This window comes from Rana temporaria, chromosome 6 (genome assembly GCF_905171775.1).
Source record: "Rana temporaria chromosome 6, aRanTem1.1, whole genome shotgun sequence".
Taxonomy (NCBI): Eukaryota; Metazoa; Chordata; class Amphibia; order Anura; family Ranidae; genus Rana; species Rana temporaria.
This window is the reverse complement of record NC_053494.1, coordinates 11,231,987-11,253,127: the sequence shown is the minus strand read 5'-3', so window position 1 is coordinate 11,253,127 and position 21,141 is coordinate 11,231,987. Positions and strand designations below refer to the sequence as shown.

General features: G+C 49.3%; 1 protein-coding gene across 1 annotated transcript; it reads left to right on the top strand.

The window, feature by feature from the left end:
• Positions 1 to 347: 347 nt before the first annotated feature.
• On the top strand, positions 348 to 19,965 carry LOC120943070 (lysophospholipase D GDPD1-like). The gene is made up of 11 exons (XM_040356155.1): positions 348 to 1,022; positions 4,552 to 4,852; positions 6,099 to 6,141; positions 9,622 to 9,757; positions 10,823 to 10,868; positions 12,471 to 12,589; positions 13,482 to 13,571; positions 14,827 to 14,960; positions 15,132 to 15,191; positions 18,363 to 18,414; positions 19,672 to 19,965. Exons 2-11 carry the CDS (start codon positions 4,714 to 4,716, stop codon positions 19,867 to 19,869), a joined length of 1,017 nt encoding a protein of 338 aa, XP_040212089.1. The 5' UTR covers positions 348 to 1,022; positions 4,552 to 4,713; the 3' UTR covers positions 19,870 to 19,965.
• Positions 19,966 to 21,141: the final 1,176 nt, after the last annotated feature.

Genomic DNA, 21,141 nt, shown 5'->3' with positions numbered 1-21,141 from the left:
CTGCAATATGTCTTCAGGACAGGAAGTGATGGGAAATCTCTAGAATGGGTACCCATAAAAAACACTTTCCCATACATGCACCTGTACATGCGTGGGTTGGCCTATAACTAACTGTATTAATTCAGTAACAATTGAGGACATGCTCCCTAGCAGCTTCCCACCAGCTTATCATCTAGATATCTGCAGGTTGCCCTGGGGCTGGGCAGGAAAAAAGTCACAACTCCCTGACCCTAGGCTGCCGCCCAAACAGGTTCCGTCCATGTGTGATCAGGTGAGCGGGCACATACCTGCCCAAGAATGCGGGGTGGGTGTGTTTTGTAGCCGAGATAGGGAGTTAACCTCTCAGCTGCCTGGGAACAGCCTTTTGCTTCTGTACAGGTATCATGAGACGTGGCTCCAGGAACCCGGCAGAGCAGATCTGACATCACACCTGAGCCCTGTGACCTCAGAAGAGGTCGGCGTCCAGTGCTGGAACCTCTCCAGGGCCAACACACTGCTGACCTTAAACTGCTGATTGCTGCTAGACTGTTCTGCTGATGCTCAGCATTCCCTTCCAGTCCAGAGAGCAAGTAGAAAGATGGCACAGCAGAGTGCCAGGACAAAGAGAAGTGGGCTAGTTTGCTTTGTACCAAGAGAAGAACCAAGGGCAGATATACTGTGACCAGAGAGAGAGAGAGTAGAAGGACTCTGTCAGGAGAGGATCTGGAATACTGTGCCAGGAGAAGAGCTGGAATACTGTGCCAATAGAGGAGCTGGAAATCTGTGCCAGGAGAAGAGCTGGAATACTGTGCCAATAGAGGAGCTGGAAATCTGTGCCAGGAGAAGAGCTGGAAATCTGTGCCAAAAGAGGAGCTGGAAATCTGTGCCAATAGGGGAGCTGGAATTCCGTGCCAATAGAGAAGCTGGAATTATGTGCCCACAGAGGAGCTGGAATTCTGCACCAATATAGCCACTAGAAATTCATGCCAGGAGAGGAACTTGTTGTTTTTTTTTGAGCCAAGAGAGGAGCCAACTTATACCAGGTAAGGAACCAGTACCATGTACTAGGGTACATCAAGATACTTTGTGTCAACAGGAGAGATAATGTGAACAAGCAAAACCAATTACTCGTAGTTTCTTGCCCAGGAGGGGAGTGAATACCTTATGCCATGGAAATGAGAAGGTACCTTGATCTAAGAGCACAGCAAGTGCTCAAATATCAGAACCCTGGGCTGCACTCTGCCAGAAGAGGAAAACGTACCCAGTGCCAGGACAGTATAGATGTGCACAGTCCAGTGCCAAAAGACAAGGTGCCCAGTGTCCAGATAGTCTAGATGTACAAAGCCCAGCACTAAAAGAGAAGGTGCCCAGTGCCAGGTCAGTCTAGGTGTACACAACCCAGTACCAGAAGAGAAGGTAATTAGTTCCAGGACAGTCTAGATCAGGGGTGCCCAAACTTTTTTCAAAGAGGGCCAGATTTCATGAAGTGAACATGCGTAAGGGCCGACCATTTTGCCTGACATTCTTTGAACCATTCAAATGTGGTCTAAGTGTGTTTGTCCAAGCACTAATACACCACCCAACAAGAACTCTCTTGCCTTTGTGGCTGTGTGTGGTGAAGAGAAGAGCTTGGGTGTGTTATTTGAATATACCATATTTATCGGCGTATAACACACAACTTCACTTTAGGAAGGACGTTTCAGGGGAAAACATGTAAATAAAGAACTGTGAAGCAAAATAAGGGTCATTGCCCATCAATGCAGCCTAATCAGTGCCCATCTGCAGCCTCGCCATTGCCATGAATGCAGCCTGATCGATGCCCATCTGCAGCCTCGAAGGGCTGGACGAGCGCCAACAGATTACATACAGGAGAATCTCCAGTTTACACAGCAGCCTCTTTAATACAATGTCCCGCCTCCTATGATAGACAGAGGAGTCGTCCAATGGCAGCCCAGGAGATGGGACTTCATATTACAGATGCCACCGAGTAAACAGGAGATTCTTCTGCATGTAATTTGACAGCACTATATTTGATAGTATATATACAAATTACCAGGGGGGCCACATTAAACTGGAACGGGGGCCGCAACTGGCCCCCGGGCCGGACTTTGGACATGCCTGGTCTAGATGTACACAGCCCAGCACCAAAAGAGAAGGTACCCAGTGCCATGACTGTCTAAATTTGCACAGCTCAGTGCCAGTAGAGAAGGGACCCAGTGCCAGGATAGTCTAGTTGTACACAGCTCAGCACCAAAAGAGAAGGTAACCAGTTACAGGACAGTCTAGATGTGCACAACCCAGTACCAGTAGAGACGGTACCCAGTGCCACGATAGTATGGATGTACACAGTCCAGTACCAGTAGAGACAGTACCCAGTGCCAGGACAGTCTGGATGTATGCAGCCCAGCACCAAAAAAGGAAAATGTACAAGGTCCAGTACCAAAAGTGAAAGCACCCAGTGCCAGGGCAGTCCAGGTGTACATAACCCAGTACCAGGGGAGAAGGTAATTAGTTCCAGGACAGTCTAGATGTACACAGCCCAGCACCAATAGAGAAGGTACCCAGTGCCAGGACTGTCTAAATGTGCACAGCTCAGTGCCAGTAGAGAAGGTACCCAGTGCCAGGACAGTCTAGATGTGCACAACCCAGTACCAGTAGAGACGGTACCCAGTGCCAGGACAGTCTAGATGTACACAGCCCAGCACCAATAGAGAAGGTACCCAGTGCCAGGACAGTCTAGATGTACACATCTTAGTACTGGAAAAGAAGGTACCCAGTTATTAACATCGCATTCGTCTGAAAATCGGAATTAAGATCGAATATGTCATTGAAGGCTTATGGTGTCCATCAAATGTTCTAAGAAGATTCGACTAAGCGGCTAAACTGTACGACGCCGCAATCGTACATTTCCGGTCGAATGCTCCGCCCACAAACTATAGTAGAATTCTAATGTTGTATAAAAAATAGTAATAATTATATTTATTCATTATTATTATTAGTCAACCAACATTAGAATTCTTCTATAGCCTATGGGGGAGCATTTGACCAGAAATGTCCGCGACTGCTTCGTCGAATCTTCATGTCTCTATATATAATGTCAAATCTTTTCTCTGTATGTCGAATCTTCATGTCTCTATAATGTCCTGATCTTTTCTCTTTATGACGAATAATCTTGGACTAATAGAGTTAGGTTAGGTCCCTCCATACTTAGATGCGCCTCTTTGAATCATCAACCATGTGAGTTACTAAATGTTGTCCCTTCATTAAATGTAACCATATTGCTACACTTAGAGGCGCCTCTCTTCTCTTTTATACTCAGTAGGGCAGATTCTCGTAGATCGCCGCATCTCTGCGGCGGCGTAACGTATCTCATTTACGTTACGCCGCCGCAAGTTTTACGGGCAAGTGCTTGATTCACAAAGCACTTGCCTGTAAAGTTGCGGCGGCGTAGCGTAATTGCCCCGGCGCAAGCCCGCCTAATTCAAATGATCCAGGTAGGGGGCGTGGATCATTTAAGTTAGGCGCGTTCCCACGCTGAACGTACTGCGCATGCGCCGTCCCTAAAATTTCCCGACGTGCATTGCGCTAAATGACGTCGCAAGGACGTCATTGGTTTCGACGTGAACGGAAATGCCGTCCAGCCCCATTCACGGACGACTTACGCAAACGACGTAAATTGAAAAATTTCGACGCAGGAACAACGGCCATACTTAACATTGATTGCACCTCATATACCCAGGGGCAACTTTACGCCGGGACAAGCCTAACGTAAACGTCGTATCTTCACTGCGTCGGCCGCGCGTACGTTCGGGAATTCGCGTATTTTGCTAATTTGCATGCTCGATGGGGAAAACGACGGAGGCGACAAAAGAAAATTGCATTCAAGATCCGACAGCGTAAGAGCCTTACGCCTGTCGGATCTAATGGTTATCTATGCGTAACTGATTCTAAGAACCAGTCGCATAGATACGACCGGCCCAAATTAGGACTTACGACAGCGTACATGGAAAACGCAGAGGTGATCAAATTCCACCAAAAGAAAGCTCTAATTGTGGGGATAAAAATTATAAAAATGTTATTTGGGTACAGCGTTGTATGACCGCGCAATTGTCATTCAAAGTGCGTCAGCGCTGAAAGATAAAAATTGGTCTGGGCAGGAGGGGGGAGGGGGGGGGGTTAGGTGCCCGGGAAGGAAGTGGTTAAAGTACTTTGAACTATTTTGCATCTGATTTTGTTAATCGCATTTTTTTTTTTATGAATTAAAAAAAAATGATACCCTGATGATTAAATATGATGCACAATATTATAAGAGGGCGCCGCCCTCAATGTACAGCGGTCTAATTCTATTTAATTTCTGAGTAAGAAGGTCGCGAATGCGATGCACAGAAAACACGGCTTAGTCCCAGGCAGTCTGATGACTGTGTGACGAGGGCGGAGGAGGGAATGAGGCAGAGCCAGTATTACAGGCAGAGTGACAAGTGAAGGGGACATCAAGGGGACGCAGCGGTGGGCAGGCGGGGGGTTAATTTCTGGCACATCTAACCTGCCTCCATCTTCTGTTCTCTCCGCCAGCCGCTGCGCCTCCTCTACAGATCCACCCTGCAGCTCCTATTAATGATTATTTTTCCTCTGCATCATTGCTGAGACCGTCTCCCTGCCAGGATCCGATCGGAGCTTCCACCCGCTGCCTGCCTGGAGATCCCCCCCCAACCCCACCGAGCACCTGACGTCATCATGCTGCCCTCATTGTACTACCTGGTGCCAGTTCTGGGGGGCTACGCCGCCACCTCCTATTACCTCCTGAAGAACCCTCACATTCTGCACCGGAAGAAGAGGCTACCCTTTCATTGCCGGCACATCTCCCACCGAGGAGGTGAGTACACATTTGGCTCACTTACTCCCCTACACCAAAAAAGAGAAACGCCAAGCAGCGCTGTCAACTGTAACCAAGGGCCCCATGCCACTAGGGGGCCCCATCAGGGTTGCCAGGCTCAGTAAAACCAGGGACAGTATGTAAAAATCTATGGGCTAGATTCAAGTAGCCCGCCGTAAGTCTGTGCGGGCGTAGCGTATGTTATTTACGCTACGCCGCCGCAACTTACACGGGCAAGTGCAGTATTCACAAAGCACTTGCTCCGTAAGTTGCGGCGGCGTAGCGTAAATGGGGCCGGTGCAAGCGCGCCTAATTCAAATGAGGATGAGGGGGGCGTGTTTTATGTAAATGGGTGGTGACCCGACGTGATTGACGTTTTTGCGCCGTCCGTGGAATTTCCCAGTGTGCATTGCTCCAAAGTACGCCGCAAGGACGTCATTGGTTTCGACGTGAACGTAAATTACGTCCAGCCCTATACGCAAACGACGTAAAAAAAATCAAAATTTAACGCGGGAACGACGTACGCACTTAACATTGCGTACGCCTCGAAATAGGAGGAGTAACCTTGCGCCAAAAAAGCCTAATGTAAACGACGTAAAAAAAATAGCGCCGGGCGTATGTAAATTTGTGAATCGGCTTATCTAGGTCATTTGCATATTCTACGCCGAAAATGACGGAAGCGCCACCTAGCGGCCAGCGTAAATATGCACCCTAAGATACGACGGTGTAAGAGACTTACGCCAGTCGCATCTTAGGCTAATGCCGGCGTATCTTGCTTTCTGAATACAGAAAGAAGATACGCCGGCGCAGCTTTGAATTTACAAATGCGCTTCTAGAAGAATGGTCAAACATTCTCATAGACAGCCTCCTAAACCTTGTGGACGGCCTTCCCAGAAGAGTTAGAGCTGCAAAAGGCGGGGCCAACTCGATATTGAACCCTATGGACTAAGACTGGGATGCCATTAAACGTTATGTGCCAATATAGTGTATGTCCATACGCTCCTTGGGAAGGGGTTAGGAAAGGAATGATAAAAAGTGATTACCATGTGTAAGCCAGCGATACTGTCCAGTATTATTCTTCTGGATCGAGTATTTTCCCAGCTTGATGAAATCAGACTTGTATACAGGGAGCGGAGCAGAGACCATATCTATAGAACAAGAAGAAAGAGAAAATAAATGGAACTCAATTCACAAAGATTTATTGAGATTAATCTGACTTTGGAATTATTCTATGTGTGTCTTCCAGGAGCTGGAGAGAGGATCGAGAACACCATAGGAGCCTTTGAAAAGTGGGTCTGACATGGTTATCCTGTTCATGTGTATAATATGTTCATGTGTATACAGGGCTTTTTTTCTCAGAGAATAGGTGCAGGAACTCCCTACTTCCGAGTCACCTGTTGTGTCCACCCCCTACCCACCTCCGAGCACCATTCCTTGGTTCCACCCCCTACCCACCTCCGAGCACCATTCCTTGGTTCCACCCCCTACCCACCTCCGAGCACCATTCCTTGGTTCCACCCCCTACCCACCTCCGAGCACCATTCCTTGGTTCCACCCCCCACCCACCTCCGAGCACCATTCCTTGGTTTCACCCCTACCCACCTCCGAGCACTATTCCTTGGTTCCATCCCCTACCCACCTCCGAGCACTATTCCTTGGTTCCACCCCCTACCCACCTCCGAGCACCATTCCTTAGTTCCACCCCCTACCCACCTCCGAGCACCATTCCTTAGTTCCACCCCCTACCCACCTCCGAGCACTATTCCTTGGTTCCACCCCCTAAACACCTCCAAGCACCATTCCTTGGTTCAACCCCCTACCCACCTCCGAGCACCATTCCTTGGTTCCACCCCCTACCTACCTCCGAGCACCATTCCTTGGTTCCACCCCCTAACCACCTCCAAGCACCATTCCTTGGTTCCACCCCCTACCCACCTCCGAGCACCATTCCTTGGTTCCACCCCCTACCCACCTCCGAGCACTATTCCTTGGTTCCACCCTCTACCTACCTCTGAGCACTATTCATTGGTTCCACCCCCTACCTACCTCCGAACATCATTCCTTGGTTCCACCCCCTACCCACCTCCGAGCACCATTCCTTGGTTCCACCCCCTACCTACCTCCGAGCACCATTGCTTGGTTCCACCCCCTACTCACCTCCAAGCACCATTCCTTGGTTCCACCCCCTACCCACCTCCGAGCACCATTCCTTGGTTCCACCCCCTACCCACCTCCGAGCACCATTCCTTGGTTCCACCCCCTACCCACCTCCGAGCACCATTCCTTGGTTCCACCCCCTACCCACCTCAGAGCACCATTCCTTGGTTCCACCCCCTACCCACCTCAGAGCACTATTCCTTGGTTCCACCCCCTATCCACCTCCGAGCACAATTCCTTGGTTCCACCCCCTACCTACATCCGAGCACCATTCCTTGGTTCCACCCCCTACCTACATCCGAGCACCATTCCTTGGTTCCATCCCCTACACACCTCTGAGCACTATTCGTTGGTTCCACCCCCTAACTACCTCCAAGCACCATTCCTTGGTTCCACCCCCTACACACCTCTGAGCACCTTTCGTTGGTTGCACCCCCTAACTACCTCCGAGCACCATTCCTTGGTTCCACCACCTACACACCTCAGAGCACTATTCATTGGTTCCACCCCATACCTACCTGCGAGCACCATTCCTTGGTTCCACCCCCTACCCACCTCCGAGCACCATTCCTTAGTTCCACCCCCTACCCACCTCCGAGCACCATTCCTTAGTTCCACCCCCTACCCACCTCCGAGCACCATTCCTTAGTTCCACCCCCTACCCACCTCCGAGCACCATTCTTTGGTTCCACCACCTACACACCTCTTAGCACTATTCATTGGTTCCACCCCATACCTACCTGCGAGCACCATTCCTTGGTTCCAACCCCTACCCACCTCTGAGCACTATTCATTGGTTCCACCCCCTACCCACCTCCAAGCACCATTCCTTGGTTCAACCCCCTACCCACCTCCGAGCACCATTCCTTGGTTTCACCCTCTACCCACCTCCGAACAATATTCCTTGGTTCCACCCCCTACCTACCTCCGGGCACCATTCCTTGGTTCCACCCCCTACCTATCTCTGAGCACTATTCCTTGGTTCCACCCCCTACCTACCTCTGAGCACTATTCCTTGATTCCACCCCCTACCCACCTCCAAGCACTATTCCTTGGTTCCACTCCCTACCCACCTCTCAGCACTATTCGGTGGTTCCACCCCCCTACCCACCTCCGAGCACCATTCTTTGGTTCCACCCCCTACCCACCTCTGAGCACTATTCGTTGGTTCCACCCCCTAACTACCTCCGAGCACCATTCTTTGGTTCCACCACCTACACACCTCTGAGCACTATTCATTGGTTCCACCCCATACCTACCATTCTTCTCACTGATCACCAATGTAAGGAACATTCTTCTCACTGATCACCAATGTAAGGGACATTCTTCTAATTCTCTGTAGCACACAGATGATGGAGGGTTCAGCGGCGGCCGATCTCCTCGTTGGGTTTCTGTCAGGTAATGACAAGGCTGAACACGCTCGGGGAGGAGTTGGGATGTGTGACATGAAAGCCTTGCCAATACCCAAGGCAGAAACAAATGAGTTCAGTGGAAGTTTGTAGACCGCACTTGTGTAATGACAGGAGTCACCGGTTACCACCGTGATTACAGAATCGTGTTCTACATCGCTCGGGGATTCTGGAAGTCATAACCTCAGACCTGTGGCTGTGAGGCCCATGTAACCCGAGTGCAGACGATGAGGAGAGCATTGCAGGTGGCTGGAGATCCATGGAAGACATATTCCTGACCCCTGCACTCTGTACGTTACATATTCCTGACCACTGCACACTGTACGTTACATATTCCTGACCCCTGCACACTGTACGTTACATATTCCTGACCCCTGCACTCTGTATGTTACATATTCCTGACCCCTGCACTCTGTACGTTACATATTCCTGACCCCTGCACACTGTACGTTACATATTCCTGACCCCTGCACACTGTACGTTACATATTCCTGACCCCTGCACTCTGTACGTTACATATTCCTGACCTGAGCACTCTGTACGTTACATATTCCTGACCTGAGCATGCTGCACATTATATATTCCTGACCTGAGCACTCTGTACGTTACATATTCCTGACTCAAGCACTCTGTATGTAGGCTCAAGTTTTAAGTCTTTCTCACTGGCATCCTGCCTCATTGCTGTTCTCTGGGAGTTCATGGGGCCCTGTGAGTTAGGTTGTACAGGGCCCCATGTTTTTTAAAGGTGGCCCTGCTAACATAACACTGTCATGTAACATGCACCTACCCTGACATAACAATGAATTCTAACATTTCAGAGCAGAGTTACCATTCTGCCCTATGAATGCCTTGCCATAGAAACATATAAGCACTGAACATATTTTATACATGGGATTTATCTGTAAAATCCTCCTTTGTGTAGACCACCAAAAGTCCTGAGGCTGCTCTTGGCTGCCGCCATCTTGGATGTGATGTCAGCGGCCCCCAAAAGACTCAAGTGACACTCTAGCATTCCCCCTTACTTGCTACATAATAAGTTATGTAGGGAGGTGAGGGGAGGGGTGAAGGAGCTGGGCCAGCATAGATAGTAACTAGGTACTTCCAGAAGAGGGATGGGGCTGTGTTAGAGGGTGTGGAGTGGGTGGGGTCATTTTTTTTAGAGGCAGCTCTGTAATTGGTTAAAACCTTTTGCTGCCGTTGCAGTGCCACGGCCAATCACACGGACCTCTTGGAGCTGGACTGTCACCTGACCAAGGACGGGCAGGTTGTGGTGTCACATGACGACAATTTGCTGCGGCAGGCGGGACGCGATGTCAACATATGTGAAGTCAGATACGAGGTAATGACCGGTGTATGTCTGTAGATCAGGGGGGTCTCAAACTGGCGGCCCTCCAGCTGTTGCGAAACTACAAGTCCCATCATGTCTCCAGGGGCGGACTGACAACTTATGGGGCCCACGGGCAATAGGAGATTATGGGGCCCCCAGGCAATAGGAGATTATGGGGCCCCCAGGCAATAGAAGATTATGGGCCCCCCGGGCAATAGGAGATTATGGGGCCCCCTGGGCAATAGAAGATTATGGGGCCCCCCGGGCAATAGAAGATTATGGGGCCCCCGGGCAATAGGAGATTATGGGGCCCCGGGGCAATAGGTGATTATGGGCCCCCCGGGCAATAGAAGATTATGGGGCCCCCCAGGCAATAGAAGATTATGGGGCCCCCCGGGCAATAGGAGATTATGGGGCCCCCCGGGCAATAGAAGATTATGGGGCCCCCCGGGCAATAGGAGATTATGGGGCCCCCCGGGCAATAGAAGATTATGGGGCCCCCAGGCAATAGGAGATTATGGGGCCCCCCGGGCAATAGAAGATTATGGGGCCCCCAGGCAATAGGAGATTATGGGGCCCCCCGGGCAATAGGAGATTATGGGGCCCCCAGGCAATAGGAGATTATGGGGCCCCCAGGCAATAGGAGATTATGGGGCCACACAGTATACACATACACACAGAATAGGTACTGGAGAGGCTGGGCAGCTATAATCTTGGGTTTTTTAGACCAAAAAGAGACATTTCAGGGACAGATGTAAAAAATAATAATTTATTTTTACATACTGTCCCTGGTTTTACTGAGGATGGCAACCCTGATGGGGCCCCCTAGTGGCATGGGGCCCTCTGGAAGTGCCCGAGTTCACGAAAGGTCAGTCCGCCCCTGCATGGCTCTGTTTGTGGGGGGTCATGCTTGTAACTGTCAGCCGTGCAATGCCTCATGGGACTTGTAGTTTCTCAACAGCTGGAGGGCCGCCAGTTTGGGACCCCTGGACCGTGTAGATTGTCTGATCCTGTAGTGCTGGTGATAGAAGTCAATGACCTTCCTGTAATGTATATATTCTCTTTCCTTCCCATCAGGACCTTCCGCAGTATAAGGACACTCTGGAGGTGACATTTTTCCCAGGTAAGTACTGACTGCACAGCTCCCAACTGTCCCTGATTTCGAGGGACTGTCCCTGATTTGGAGCAATGTCCCTCCGTCCCTCATTCCTCCTCATTTGGGTCTGATCTATAGAGTTGTATATAAAATGCACTTTTTATCTATCAAAAAGTGTTTCCCGACGCTAAATCTTTCATCCAATTAAAATGTCTGCATTTGTAAATTGTAAAAGCCAATATAAAGGAATAGTAGTGGTAAAAAAAAAAAAAGCACTTGTGGATCTATTTTAAAAAAAAAAGGTTAATTCTCCTTTAAGGGGGCGTGGCAGGGGGCGGGTCCTAATGCCTGCATACATTTGCTGGTAGATGTCCCTCATTCCCATCTCAAAATGTTGGGAGGTGTGCCTAAAATAATTTTTTTAAACATGTGCAAAAACATGCAAAGACTAAATGAACCCCTTAAACTGTATGGGCCAGATTCAGAGAGAGTTACGCCGGCGTATCAGTAGATACGCCTGCGTAACTCTGAATCTACGCCGTTGTAAATTTAAGCGTATTCTGGAAACCAGATACGCTTAAATTAGGCTAAGATACGAGCGGCGTAAGTCTCCTACGCCGTCGTATCTTAGGGTGCAATATTTACGCTGGTCGCTAGGCTTCCGTCGATTTCAGCGTAGAATATGCAAATTAGCTGGATACGCCAATTCAGAAATGTACGTGCGCGCGGCGGATTTTTTTACGTCGTTTGCGTAAAGGCTTTTTCCGGCGTATAGTTACCCCTGCTATATGAAGCATAGCCAATGTTAAGTATGGACGTCGTTCCCGCGTCGAATTTTTGAAAATTTTACGTCGCTTGCGTAAGTCGTTCGCGAATAGGGCTTTTGCGTAAATTACGTTCACGTTGAAAGCATTGACTATTTGTGATTTGTTTTTGGGGGATATTTATTATAGCAAAAAGTAAAAAATATTCATTTTTTTCAAAATTGTCGCTCTATTTTTGTTTATAGCGCAAAAAATAAAAACCGCAGAGGTGGTCAAATACCACCAAAAGAAAGCTCTATTTGTGGGGAAAAAAGGACGCCAATTTTGTTTGGGAGCCACGTCGCACGACCGCACAATTGTCAGTTAAAGCGACGCAGTGCCGAATCGCAAAAAGTGCTCTGGTCTTTGACCAGCAATATGGTCCGGGGGTTAAGTGGTTAATAATAATAAATAATAATAATAGAAATGTATTATTTTTTATTCTTTATTATTATTATTTAGTTTTATCTCTTTAGATGCAGCATTCGTTATTTCAGATAATTCGTAACTTCAGATGAATTTTATATTCGTTACGTTCACTAACAGCCAAATTTGAAAGGAAATTTGAATACCTATAATTTAATAGTTTGTTATTATTAGTTAGTTATTATTTAGAATTTTCAGATTTTCTTTCTTATTTTGGGATTTTCGAATTTTTGAATTTCCGAATTTTTCAAATTCAATTCAATCCCTGTTCAATGATTGGATGGGATGTGCCCCCCGGATTACTATACAGGACAATGTAAGACTCAATGGCAGTTGATGAGAAGTCACATGACCCGTGCCAGTACTGCCGGCAGAACAGTCACATGTTTGCGTGTTTCAGGTCACATGTCATCAGGACACGATCGTCAAATGCCGCTGCTGGAGGAAGTCTTCCAGAGATTCCCAGAGAAACCCATCAACATCGAGATAAAGCGAGACTGCGATGAGCTGATTAAAAAGGTACTTAATGAATAGCGCGTTGGGCCCCTGTTCACACCTTTGTGCGCATCGAACGTTCTATAGCGTTCGATAGTATTGCACCTAAAAAGAATGGGGTAGATTCAGAGAACAATTACGCCAGCGTATCCATAGATACGCCGCGTAATTGCTAAGCTGCACCGGCGTATCTACTTTCTGTATTCAGAAAGCTAGATACGCCGACATTAGCCTAAGATACGACTGGCATAAGTCTCTTACGCCGTCGTATCTTAGGGTGCATTCTCGCGCTGGCCGCTAGGTGGCGCTCCCGTAGTTTTCAGCGTAGAGTATGCAAATTACCTACTTACGCCGATTCACAAACGTACGTGCGCCCGGCGTTCGTTTTTTACGTTAAGTCGTTTTCGTCGTAACGTTGCTCCTGCTATTAGGAGGCGCAGCCAATGTTAAGTATGGACGTCGTTCCCGCTTCGATATTTGAATTTTTTTCGTTGTTTGCGTAAGTCGTTCGCGAATAGGGCTGGGCGTAATTTACGTTCACGTCGAAACCAATACGTCGTTACGCCGTACTTGGAAGCAATGCACACTGGGATATATACACGGACGGCGCATCACGTCAGGTCATCACATATTACCATAAAACACGCCCCCCTTCCCCATTTGAATTACGCGCGCTTACGCCGGCCCCATTTACGCTACGCCGCCGCGACTTACGGAGCAAGTGCTTTGTGAATACTGCACTTGCTCCTGTAAGTTCCTGTAAATACACTACGCTGCGCCGCCGTAACTTATAGCGCAGCTACCTGAATCTACCCCAATGTAAAATGCTGCGCGCAGATGTGAACCGGCCCTTAGTGTGGTCACTGCGCCACTGTGTGGTCAGATTATGTAATGCGGCTATACTGTGCTCCTGTAGGTGTCAGACCTGGTGAAGAAGTACCAGAGGACGGAGAGGACAATCTGGGCCAGTACCAGCGATCCAGTCATGAAGAAATGTCGGGAGGAGGTAAAGAAAAAATCCCAAGAAAAACTACCAAACAGACCCCCCCCCCCCACCAACCTTCATCCCCAGCCCCCCCACCCCCCATCCACCAAAAACACTTCCATGTAATCGCTGGCCAATAATTGGATGGGATGTGACTCTGGATTAGTATACCGGGCTTCTTAGGTTTGGTAGTTTAAGAAAAACCACCAAACAGAACCCCGCCCACAATCAGAGGCGGCCCGCTATTTAGGCAAAGAAGGCGGTGGCCTAAGGTCTCGCGCTTTCAGGGGCCTCGCGGCTGCCTAATTTGCCTGATGCATGTGATAGGATGGAATAGGATGGGAATGTCCCCGGTCAGTGTCCCCGAGCTGGCAGGGTGAGGGGGCCGGGCTGGTAAAGGATTACAGTCTTTCATATAGAGCGCTGCAAATTAAAGCGGAGTTCCGGCCACAATTTCACTTTTTAAATATGAATACCCCTGTAATACACAAGCTTAATGTATTCTAGTAAAGTTAGTCTGTAAACTAAGGTCCGTTTTGTTAGGTTGTTACAGCATTTAGACACTTTATAAAATAGAAATTGACTGGGGCCATCTTAAGTGTGGGCATCATGAAGCCAGACTGTATGACTTCCTGGATTTCAGCCTTGCTGATCTCGCACGTGCTCAGTGCTGCACAAGCAGTGTCAGATCAGGTTTCAGCACCTGTGCTGTCCAAGTCACATGATTTTTTGAGACTGGGGAGTGCACAGACTCCTGGAAAGTTACACCTACTACATTCCCAGGAGTCTGTGCGGTGTAGGTTAGGAAGCATTAAGCACCTAGGTGCAGGAAGTGGGAAGATTAAACTATTCTGCCTAGCAACAACACTTTGAAGGCATCTAAAAAAAAAAAAAAAAAATTCGTAAAGGACTAATGACTTTTTTTTAAAACTACTGATGTAATGTTATATTTATGGGTGGAACTCCACTTTAATTGTAGAGGTGGAGGCTGAGCTGCCGGCCGCTGCTGAACCCGCCAGGAGGTAGGGATGGACTGGGCCGGGGGGACCAGGGGGAGGTCTCTGATGCCTTGTAAAAATGGCGTTCTTTTTTTTATTGCTTGACTTATTTTTGCCATTATGGGGTGTGATTAGGGCCTCATGTCTAAGTTTTGCCTCACAAAGCCCAGAGCCGCCTCTGTCCACAGTCCCCGCCCCCTGACTACCCCCAATTTCATTTGCACTTGCCCCCCTTATCTCCTGTCCTCCTCGTCTCATCTTCGTCTTTCCGTCTCCAGAACTCCGACATGCCTTTCATGTTCACACCCCGCCGAGGGATCATCCTTCTTGTCCTCTACTATACTGGCCTCCTTCCCTTCGTGCCGTTGTCAGAGTCGGTGGTGGAAACCTACATGCCGTCCATTATAAACAGGTCAGTCTGAGGCGCTATCATCTCTCATGAGGTCCATTGGTAAGTACCTACCGTAGGTGAACACCAGCACTGGGCCCATCTCCCTTCCCCCCCCCGGGCCGGAGTCAGACCATTGTGTTGTATTAACAGGATAAACAACCGGTCTCGTCACTAACACTTGTCTCCTCACAGGACGTATTTCCCCCACAATCAGCTCATGAGGAACCGCTTTCTGGTCCGCCTGCAGGATAAGTAAGTGCACCCCGTGTAATCACCTTCGTATACAATGCCTGGCAATGCCTCCTGTGCGCCCCATGATTCCATGACATGAATATAATTAGTGCCTCATCGTTGGTGTCAGTGGGAGGAATAGTGCCCCATCGTTGGTATCAGTGGGGGGAATAGTGCCCCATCGTTGGTGTCAGTGGGAGGAATAGTGCCCCATCATTGGTGTCAGTGGGAGGAAAAGTGCCCCATCATTGGTGTCAGTGGGAGGAATAGTGCCCCATCGTTGGTGTCAGTGGGAGGAATAGTGCCCCATCATTGGTGGAATAAAAACACAGTTTTAGAAAATATATATTTATTGGTCTGTGCGGAGCAGATGATTGTATACTGTACATATATATATATACACACATAGGTAAGACAAAGCTTTACGAACACCGACACCGATCACACAAAAACAAACTCTGCATCGAACTTTCATATGAAACATTTTCACATTTCAGTCTTTCTTTTCTCTCCACATTTGCTGCTTTTTTTCAGTTTATTCTAAATTGTGATCAAAATTGATTCGTTTTCCATTTTAAATGTCATTCTTATATTTTTCTTGCGTGTTTTGAAAGATCAAATAAATAAAGAAATAAGAGTCGCTTCTCCTCCTCCCCCCCCCACACACCATCCAATTACATTGAACACAACAATTTAAAAGTGAGAAAAATTCTCTGCAACCCATCAAAACATCTCCCGGGTCCAAGTGGCCAAAGAATCGAATCCTTGCTGCTCTCGGAATCGTTTTGAATTTGTAGATTTTATTGGTTATGTACAGGGGTGGCAATACGGGGGGTACAGGGGTGGCAATACGGGGGGTACAGGCGGGTACACCCCTACTGGACACAGGCCCCCATCGGGTCAGCTGGGGGGGGGGGGGGGCAGGCCTGAGGCCGGTTGGCTCTACCTGTCCAGTCGTGTGAAAGCTTTAAAGCAGAGATCTCCAAACTTTTTAAATAAAGGGCCAGTTTTCTGTCCTTCAGACTTTTAGGGGGCCCGGGCTGTGGGCATCAGGAGCGGAAAATGTCCCAGCATCAGTTGGAGTAAACAATGCCCCATCTTTGGTGTCAATGAGAGGAATTGTGCCCCATCTTTGGTGTCAATGAGAGGAATTGTGCCCCATCTTTGGTGTCAATGAGAGGAATTGTGCCCCATCTTTGGTGTCAATGAGAGGAATTGTGCCCCATCTTTGGTGTCAATGAGAGGAATTGTGCCCCATCTTTGGTGTCAATGAGAGGAATTGTGCCCCATCTTTGGTGTCAATGAGAGGAATTGTGCCCCATCTTTGGTGTCAATGAGAGGAATTGTGCCCCATCGTTTGTGTCATTAAATTGAATTGTACCCCATCATTGGACCCCTTCTTTGGTGTCATTGGTAGGAAAAGTGCCCCATCATTGGTGTCATTGGGAGGAATTGTGCCCCATAATTGGTGTCAATGGTAGGAATTGTGCCCCTCTGTTGGTATCATTGGGAGGAATTGTGCCCCATCATTGATGTCACTGCACCTCCTTGTTGGTATAAGGGAGGAAATGTGCCGAATTATTGGTGTCATTGGTAGGAATTTTACCCCATCATTGGGCCCCATTGTTGGTGTCGATGGGAAGAATAGTGCCCCGTCAGTTGTGTCATTGGGAGGAATTGTGCCCCATTATTGGTGACATTGCACCCCCTCTGTTGGTATCATTGGGAAGAATCGTGCCCTAAAATGGGTGTCATTGGGAGGAATTGTACCCCGTCATTGATGTCACTGCACCCCCTTTTTGGTATAATTGGGAGGAAATGTGCCGAATTATTGGTGTCATTGGGAGGAATTGTGACCCATCATTGGTCTGATTGCACCCCATTATCGGTATCCTTGGGAGAAACTGTACCCCATCGTTGGTGTCATTGTTGGGAATTGCGACCCATTGTTTTTTTGTCATTGGGAGATATTGTGCCCTAAAATGGGTGTCATTGGGAGGAACTGTGCCCCATCATTGGTGTCACTGCACCCCATTGTTGGTATTAATTGGCAGGAAATGTGCCAAATTATTGGTGTCATTAGTAGAAATTGTGACCCACTATTTGTGTCATTGGAAGGAATTGTGTCCCATCATTGGTCTGATTGCACCCCATTGTCTGTATCCTTGGGAGGAATTGTGACCCATCATTGGTGCCATTGGGAGGAATTGTGCCCCATCATTGGTGTCAGTGAAGATAATAGTCCCCCAAGGGCCGGATAAAAGCAAGCGAAGGGCCACAGTTCGGAGACCTCGGCTTTAAAGGGTTGGTTGGATCTCCATTCAGCGACAGCCATGGAAAGCAATCGGCCACCCCTCCCCCACTCTACCTGTGTACTTGGTAAAGGACATCCAGAGTTGTAGTACTATTAGCCAAATTCAGAAAGAGTTACGCCGTCGTAACTCTGAATCTACGCCGGCGTTAATTTAAGCGTATTCTGGAAACCAGATACGCTGAAATTAGGCTAAGATACGAGCGGCGTAAGTCTCCTACGCCGTCGTATCTTAAAGTGTAATTTTTAGGCTGGCCGCTAGGTGGCGCTTCCATGAGTTCGGCGTAGAATATGTAAATGACTACATACGCTGATTCATGAATGTACGTGTGCCCGTCGCAGTAAAGATACGCCGTTTACGTAAGAGATACGCCGCGTAAAGATAAAGCTGCCCCCTAGGTGGCGTAGTCAATGTTAAGTATGGCCGTCGTTCCCGCGTTGAAATAAAAAAAAATGATGTTGTTTGCGTAAGTCGTCCGTGAATGGGGCTGGACGTAATTTACGTTCACGTCGAAACCAATACGTCCTTGCGGCGTACTTTCGCGCAATGCACACTGGGATATGTACACGGACGGCGCATGCGCCGTTCGTAAAAAACGTCAATCACGTCAGGTCACCCCCCCATTAACATAAAACACGCCCCCTCATCCTCATTTGAATTAGGCGCGCTTAAGCCGGCCCCATTTACGCTACGCCGCCGTAAGTTAGGAGGCAAGTACTTTGTGAATACAGCACTTGCCTCTCTGACTTAAGGCGGCGTAGCGTAAATACGATACGCTACGCTGCCTTAAAGTTGCGGCGGCGTCTCTGAATCCAGCTATATGTGTAGTGATGTGTTCTCTGATGATGTGACGACAGAACCCCGTTTGCCTCTTTTGCAGATTGATGATGAGGAAAGGTCTCTTCCAGCACCTAGAAGCCCGGGGCATTCAGGTAAGGCGAGGGGGGGAAGGACACCAAGGGCTCCATTTATAAAAGTGTGAAAACATTTCTAAACGTTGGGCCCCCCCCCAGACACTGATAATGGGTGGCTTCGAAAAACGCCTGCCTATCTATGGCAGAGGCGGCTCTTCAATTAGGCGGTCGCCTAAGGCCTCGCACTCACAGGGGCCTCGCGGCCCCCCTAATTTGCCTCTACTGTGCGATAGATCCGTGCAACTTTCTGCCGCCATTTTTATTTGCTTGAATTTTTTTTTTTCCATTATGAGGCCCCCCCCCCCGTGTCTAAGTTTTGCTTAAGGCCTCAGAAAGCCTAGAGCCGACCCGCGTCAGAGGAAGGAGCCGATCGTTCAGAAATTGAGTATTCTCCTCTCCTGGACAGAAACGACTTCCTCTGATTTCGCCGCACACTGCAAGCTTCTCACCGTGTGCGTTAGAAGCTGCAGCAAGTCAGATTGACTATAAAGGTGACATCTAAGAGCTGATTGGTTGTTCCGGGCAATGCGGACAGTCACTGGCCCGGATTCAAAGAGATTTGCGCATTATTTACGGAGGCGCAGGGCAACGGTTTTGCCCTGCGCCCCCGCAAATTTGCTTTGCTGCCCTTGAATTGCGCTGGCAAAATTGCCCGGCGCCAGAGCACGCAATTTAAATGATCCCGTAGGGGGCGGGAATCATTTAAATTAGGCGCGCTCCCGCGCCGAGCGCAGAGCGCATGCTCCGTCGGGGAAACTTTCCCGACGTGCATTGCGGCAAATGACGTCGCAAGGACGTCATTTGCTTCCAAGTGAACGTGAATGGCGTCCAGCGCCATTCACGAATCACTTACGCAAACGACGTGAAATTCAAATTTCGCGACGAGGGAACGACGGGTATACTTTAGCATTGGCTGCCCCTACTATTAGAAGGGGCAGCCTTACGCTAAATACGCCGTACGGAAACGGCGTAACTTGCGTACGCAGGGCTCGCGCAACGTTGTGAATCGGTGTTAGTATGCAATTTGCATACTATACGCTGAGCACAACGGGAACGCCCCCTAGCGGTCATCGCAAGAATGCAGCCTAAGATATGCGGGCATAAGAGCCTTATGCCACACAGATTTTAGGCTGCAGTCGGCGTTACGATGTTCCTGAATCAGGAGCATTCGTAACGCCGGAGCAAGTAGGCAATTGCGCTGCGTAACTATGGTTACGCAGGCGCAATTGTTTCTTGAATCCGGGCCAATGAATAATCTCTCTCCTTTCTCCACAGGTCTACCTCTGGGTTCTGAACCAGGAGTCGGATTTCCGGCGAGCTTTTGATTACGGGGTCACCGGCGTTATGACCGATTACCCCTCCAAACTGCACCGCTTTCTCCAGAAATACGAAGGAGGGCAGAGGGCCCGGGACCCGGAACCTCAAGAGCCTGCGGCTGCAGAAGAAGAAGAGCAGCAACAGCAGCGATGCTGAGGGACACAATCCCGCTAACTGCTTGTGATTTGTATATATAAAGCTTTATCAATAAATTGCTTCTAGTTTTCCAATAAAGTGACAGTTTTGGCCGTCTGTGTGGCTGCCGTCACTTCCTGACAACCTGCGAGGAGGACGTCCCTCCGGGTCAAATCCCCACCAATCAGGCGCCAATCTCTCAGGGGCTCTAGTATGAGATCCCTGTGCTGAGTTCCCGGGTCTGTACACCCGCTGTGCCCATTATGAGGAGTTCCCACCATCACTGTGCTGAGTTCCCGGGTCTGTACACCTGCTGTGCCCATTATGAGGGGTTCCCACCATCCCTGTGCTGAGTTCCCGGGTCTGTACACCCGCTGTGCCCATTATGAGGGGTTCCCACCATCCCTGTGCTGAGTTCCTGGGTCTGTACAACCGCTGTGCCCATTATGAGGGGTTCCCACCATCCCTGTGCTGAGTTCCCGGGTCTGTACACCTACTGTGCCCATTATGAGGGGTTCCCACCATCCCTGTGCTGAGTTCCCGGGTCTGTACACCCGCTGTGCCCATTATGAGGGGTTCCCACCATCCCTGTGCTGAGTTCCCAGGTCTGTACACCCGCTGTGCCCATTATGAGGGGTTCCCACCATCCCTGTGCTGAGTTCCTGGGTCTGTACACCCGCTGTGCCCATTATGAGGGGTTCCCACCATCCCTGTGCTGAGTTCCTGGGTCTGTACACCCGCTGTGCCCATTATGAGGGGTTCCCACCATCCCTAGCAGTATACAGTGGTTCTGCTCAATCTCAGAGTACTGTGCAGCAGGCCCACTAATCACTCCAGCAGGGTTCTGTACAGAAGGTCCACTGATCACTCCAAGTCCTGCTAACCCAGCAGAGTTTTCCCAGCTCCAGAGGGGGCTCTGCCAGCTTCCATCATAAGTCCATTATTCTGCACTCAGGCTTCCCTCCGCACTCCTAGATTCAGAGTCCTCTGGAGGTGATCTGCGGGGGCAGGTACCAGGGCGGAGCACACAGCTGCTGCTGCTGGAAGAACTGGGGGTGAAGTCCGGGATGGGGATGACTAAACCTGCCTGGTGATGAAGTCCAAGAGCCAAGGAAGTAGGGGGCAGCGGGAGGAGGAACGTGGGGCAGAGAAGGGAAGGGGGTCATACCGGAGTGTACAGTCTGGGCAAATCTGTGGAGAAAAAAAAAAAGAAGAGCAGACGGTCACATGACTGCGACAATGAGAAAAGCGTCAGAATGAAGCGTGTGGGGGAGGGGGAACAAAGGGACGAGC

What these genes read in the sequence shown, in the direction of transcription:
- LOC120943070 (XM_040356155.1), top strand. Translation starts at nt 4,714, where the DNA reads ATGCTGCCCTCATTGTACTACCTGGTGCCAGTTCTGGGGGGCTACGCC. An exon ending in GCACATCTCCCACCGAGGAG is followed by an intron (nt 4,853 to 6,098) that starts GTGAGTACACAT and finishes TGTGTCTTCCAG; the next exon opens with GAGCTGGAGAGAGGATCGAG. An exon ending in TATGTGAAGTCAGATACGAG is followed by an intron (nt 9,758 to 10,822) that starts GTAATGACCGGT and finishes CCTTCCCATCAG; the next exon opens with GACCTTCCGCAGTATAAGGA.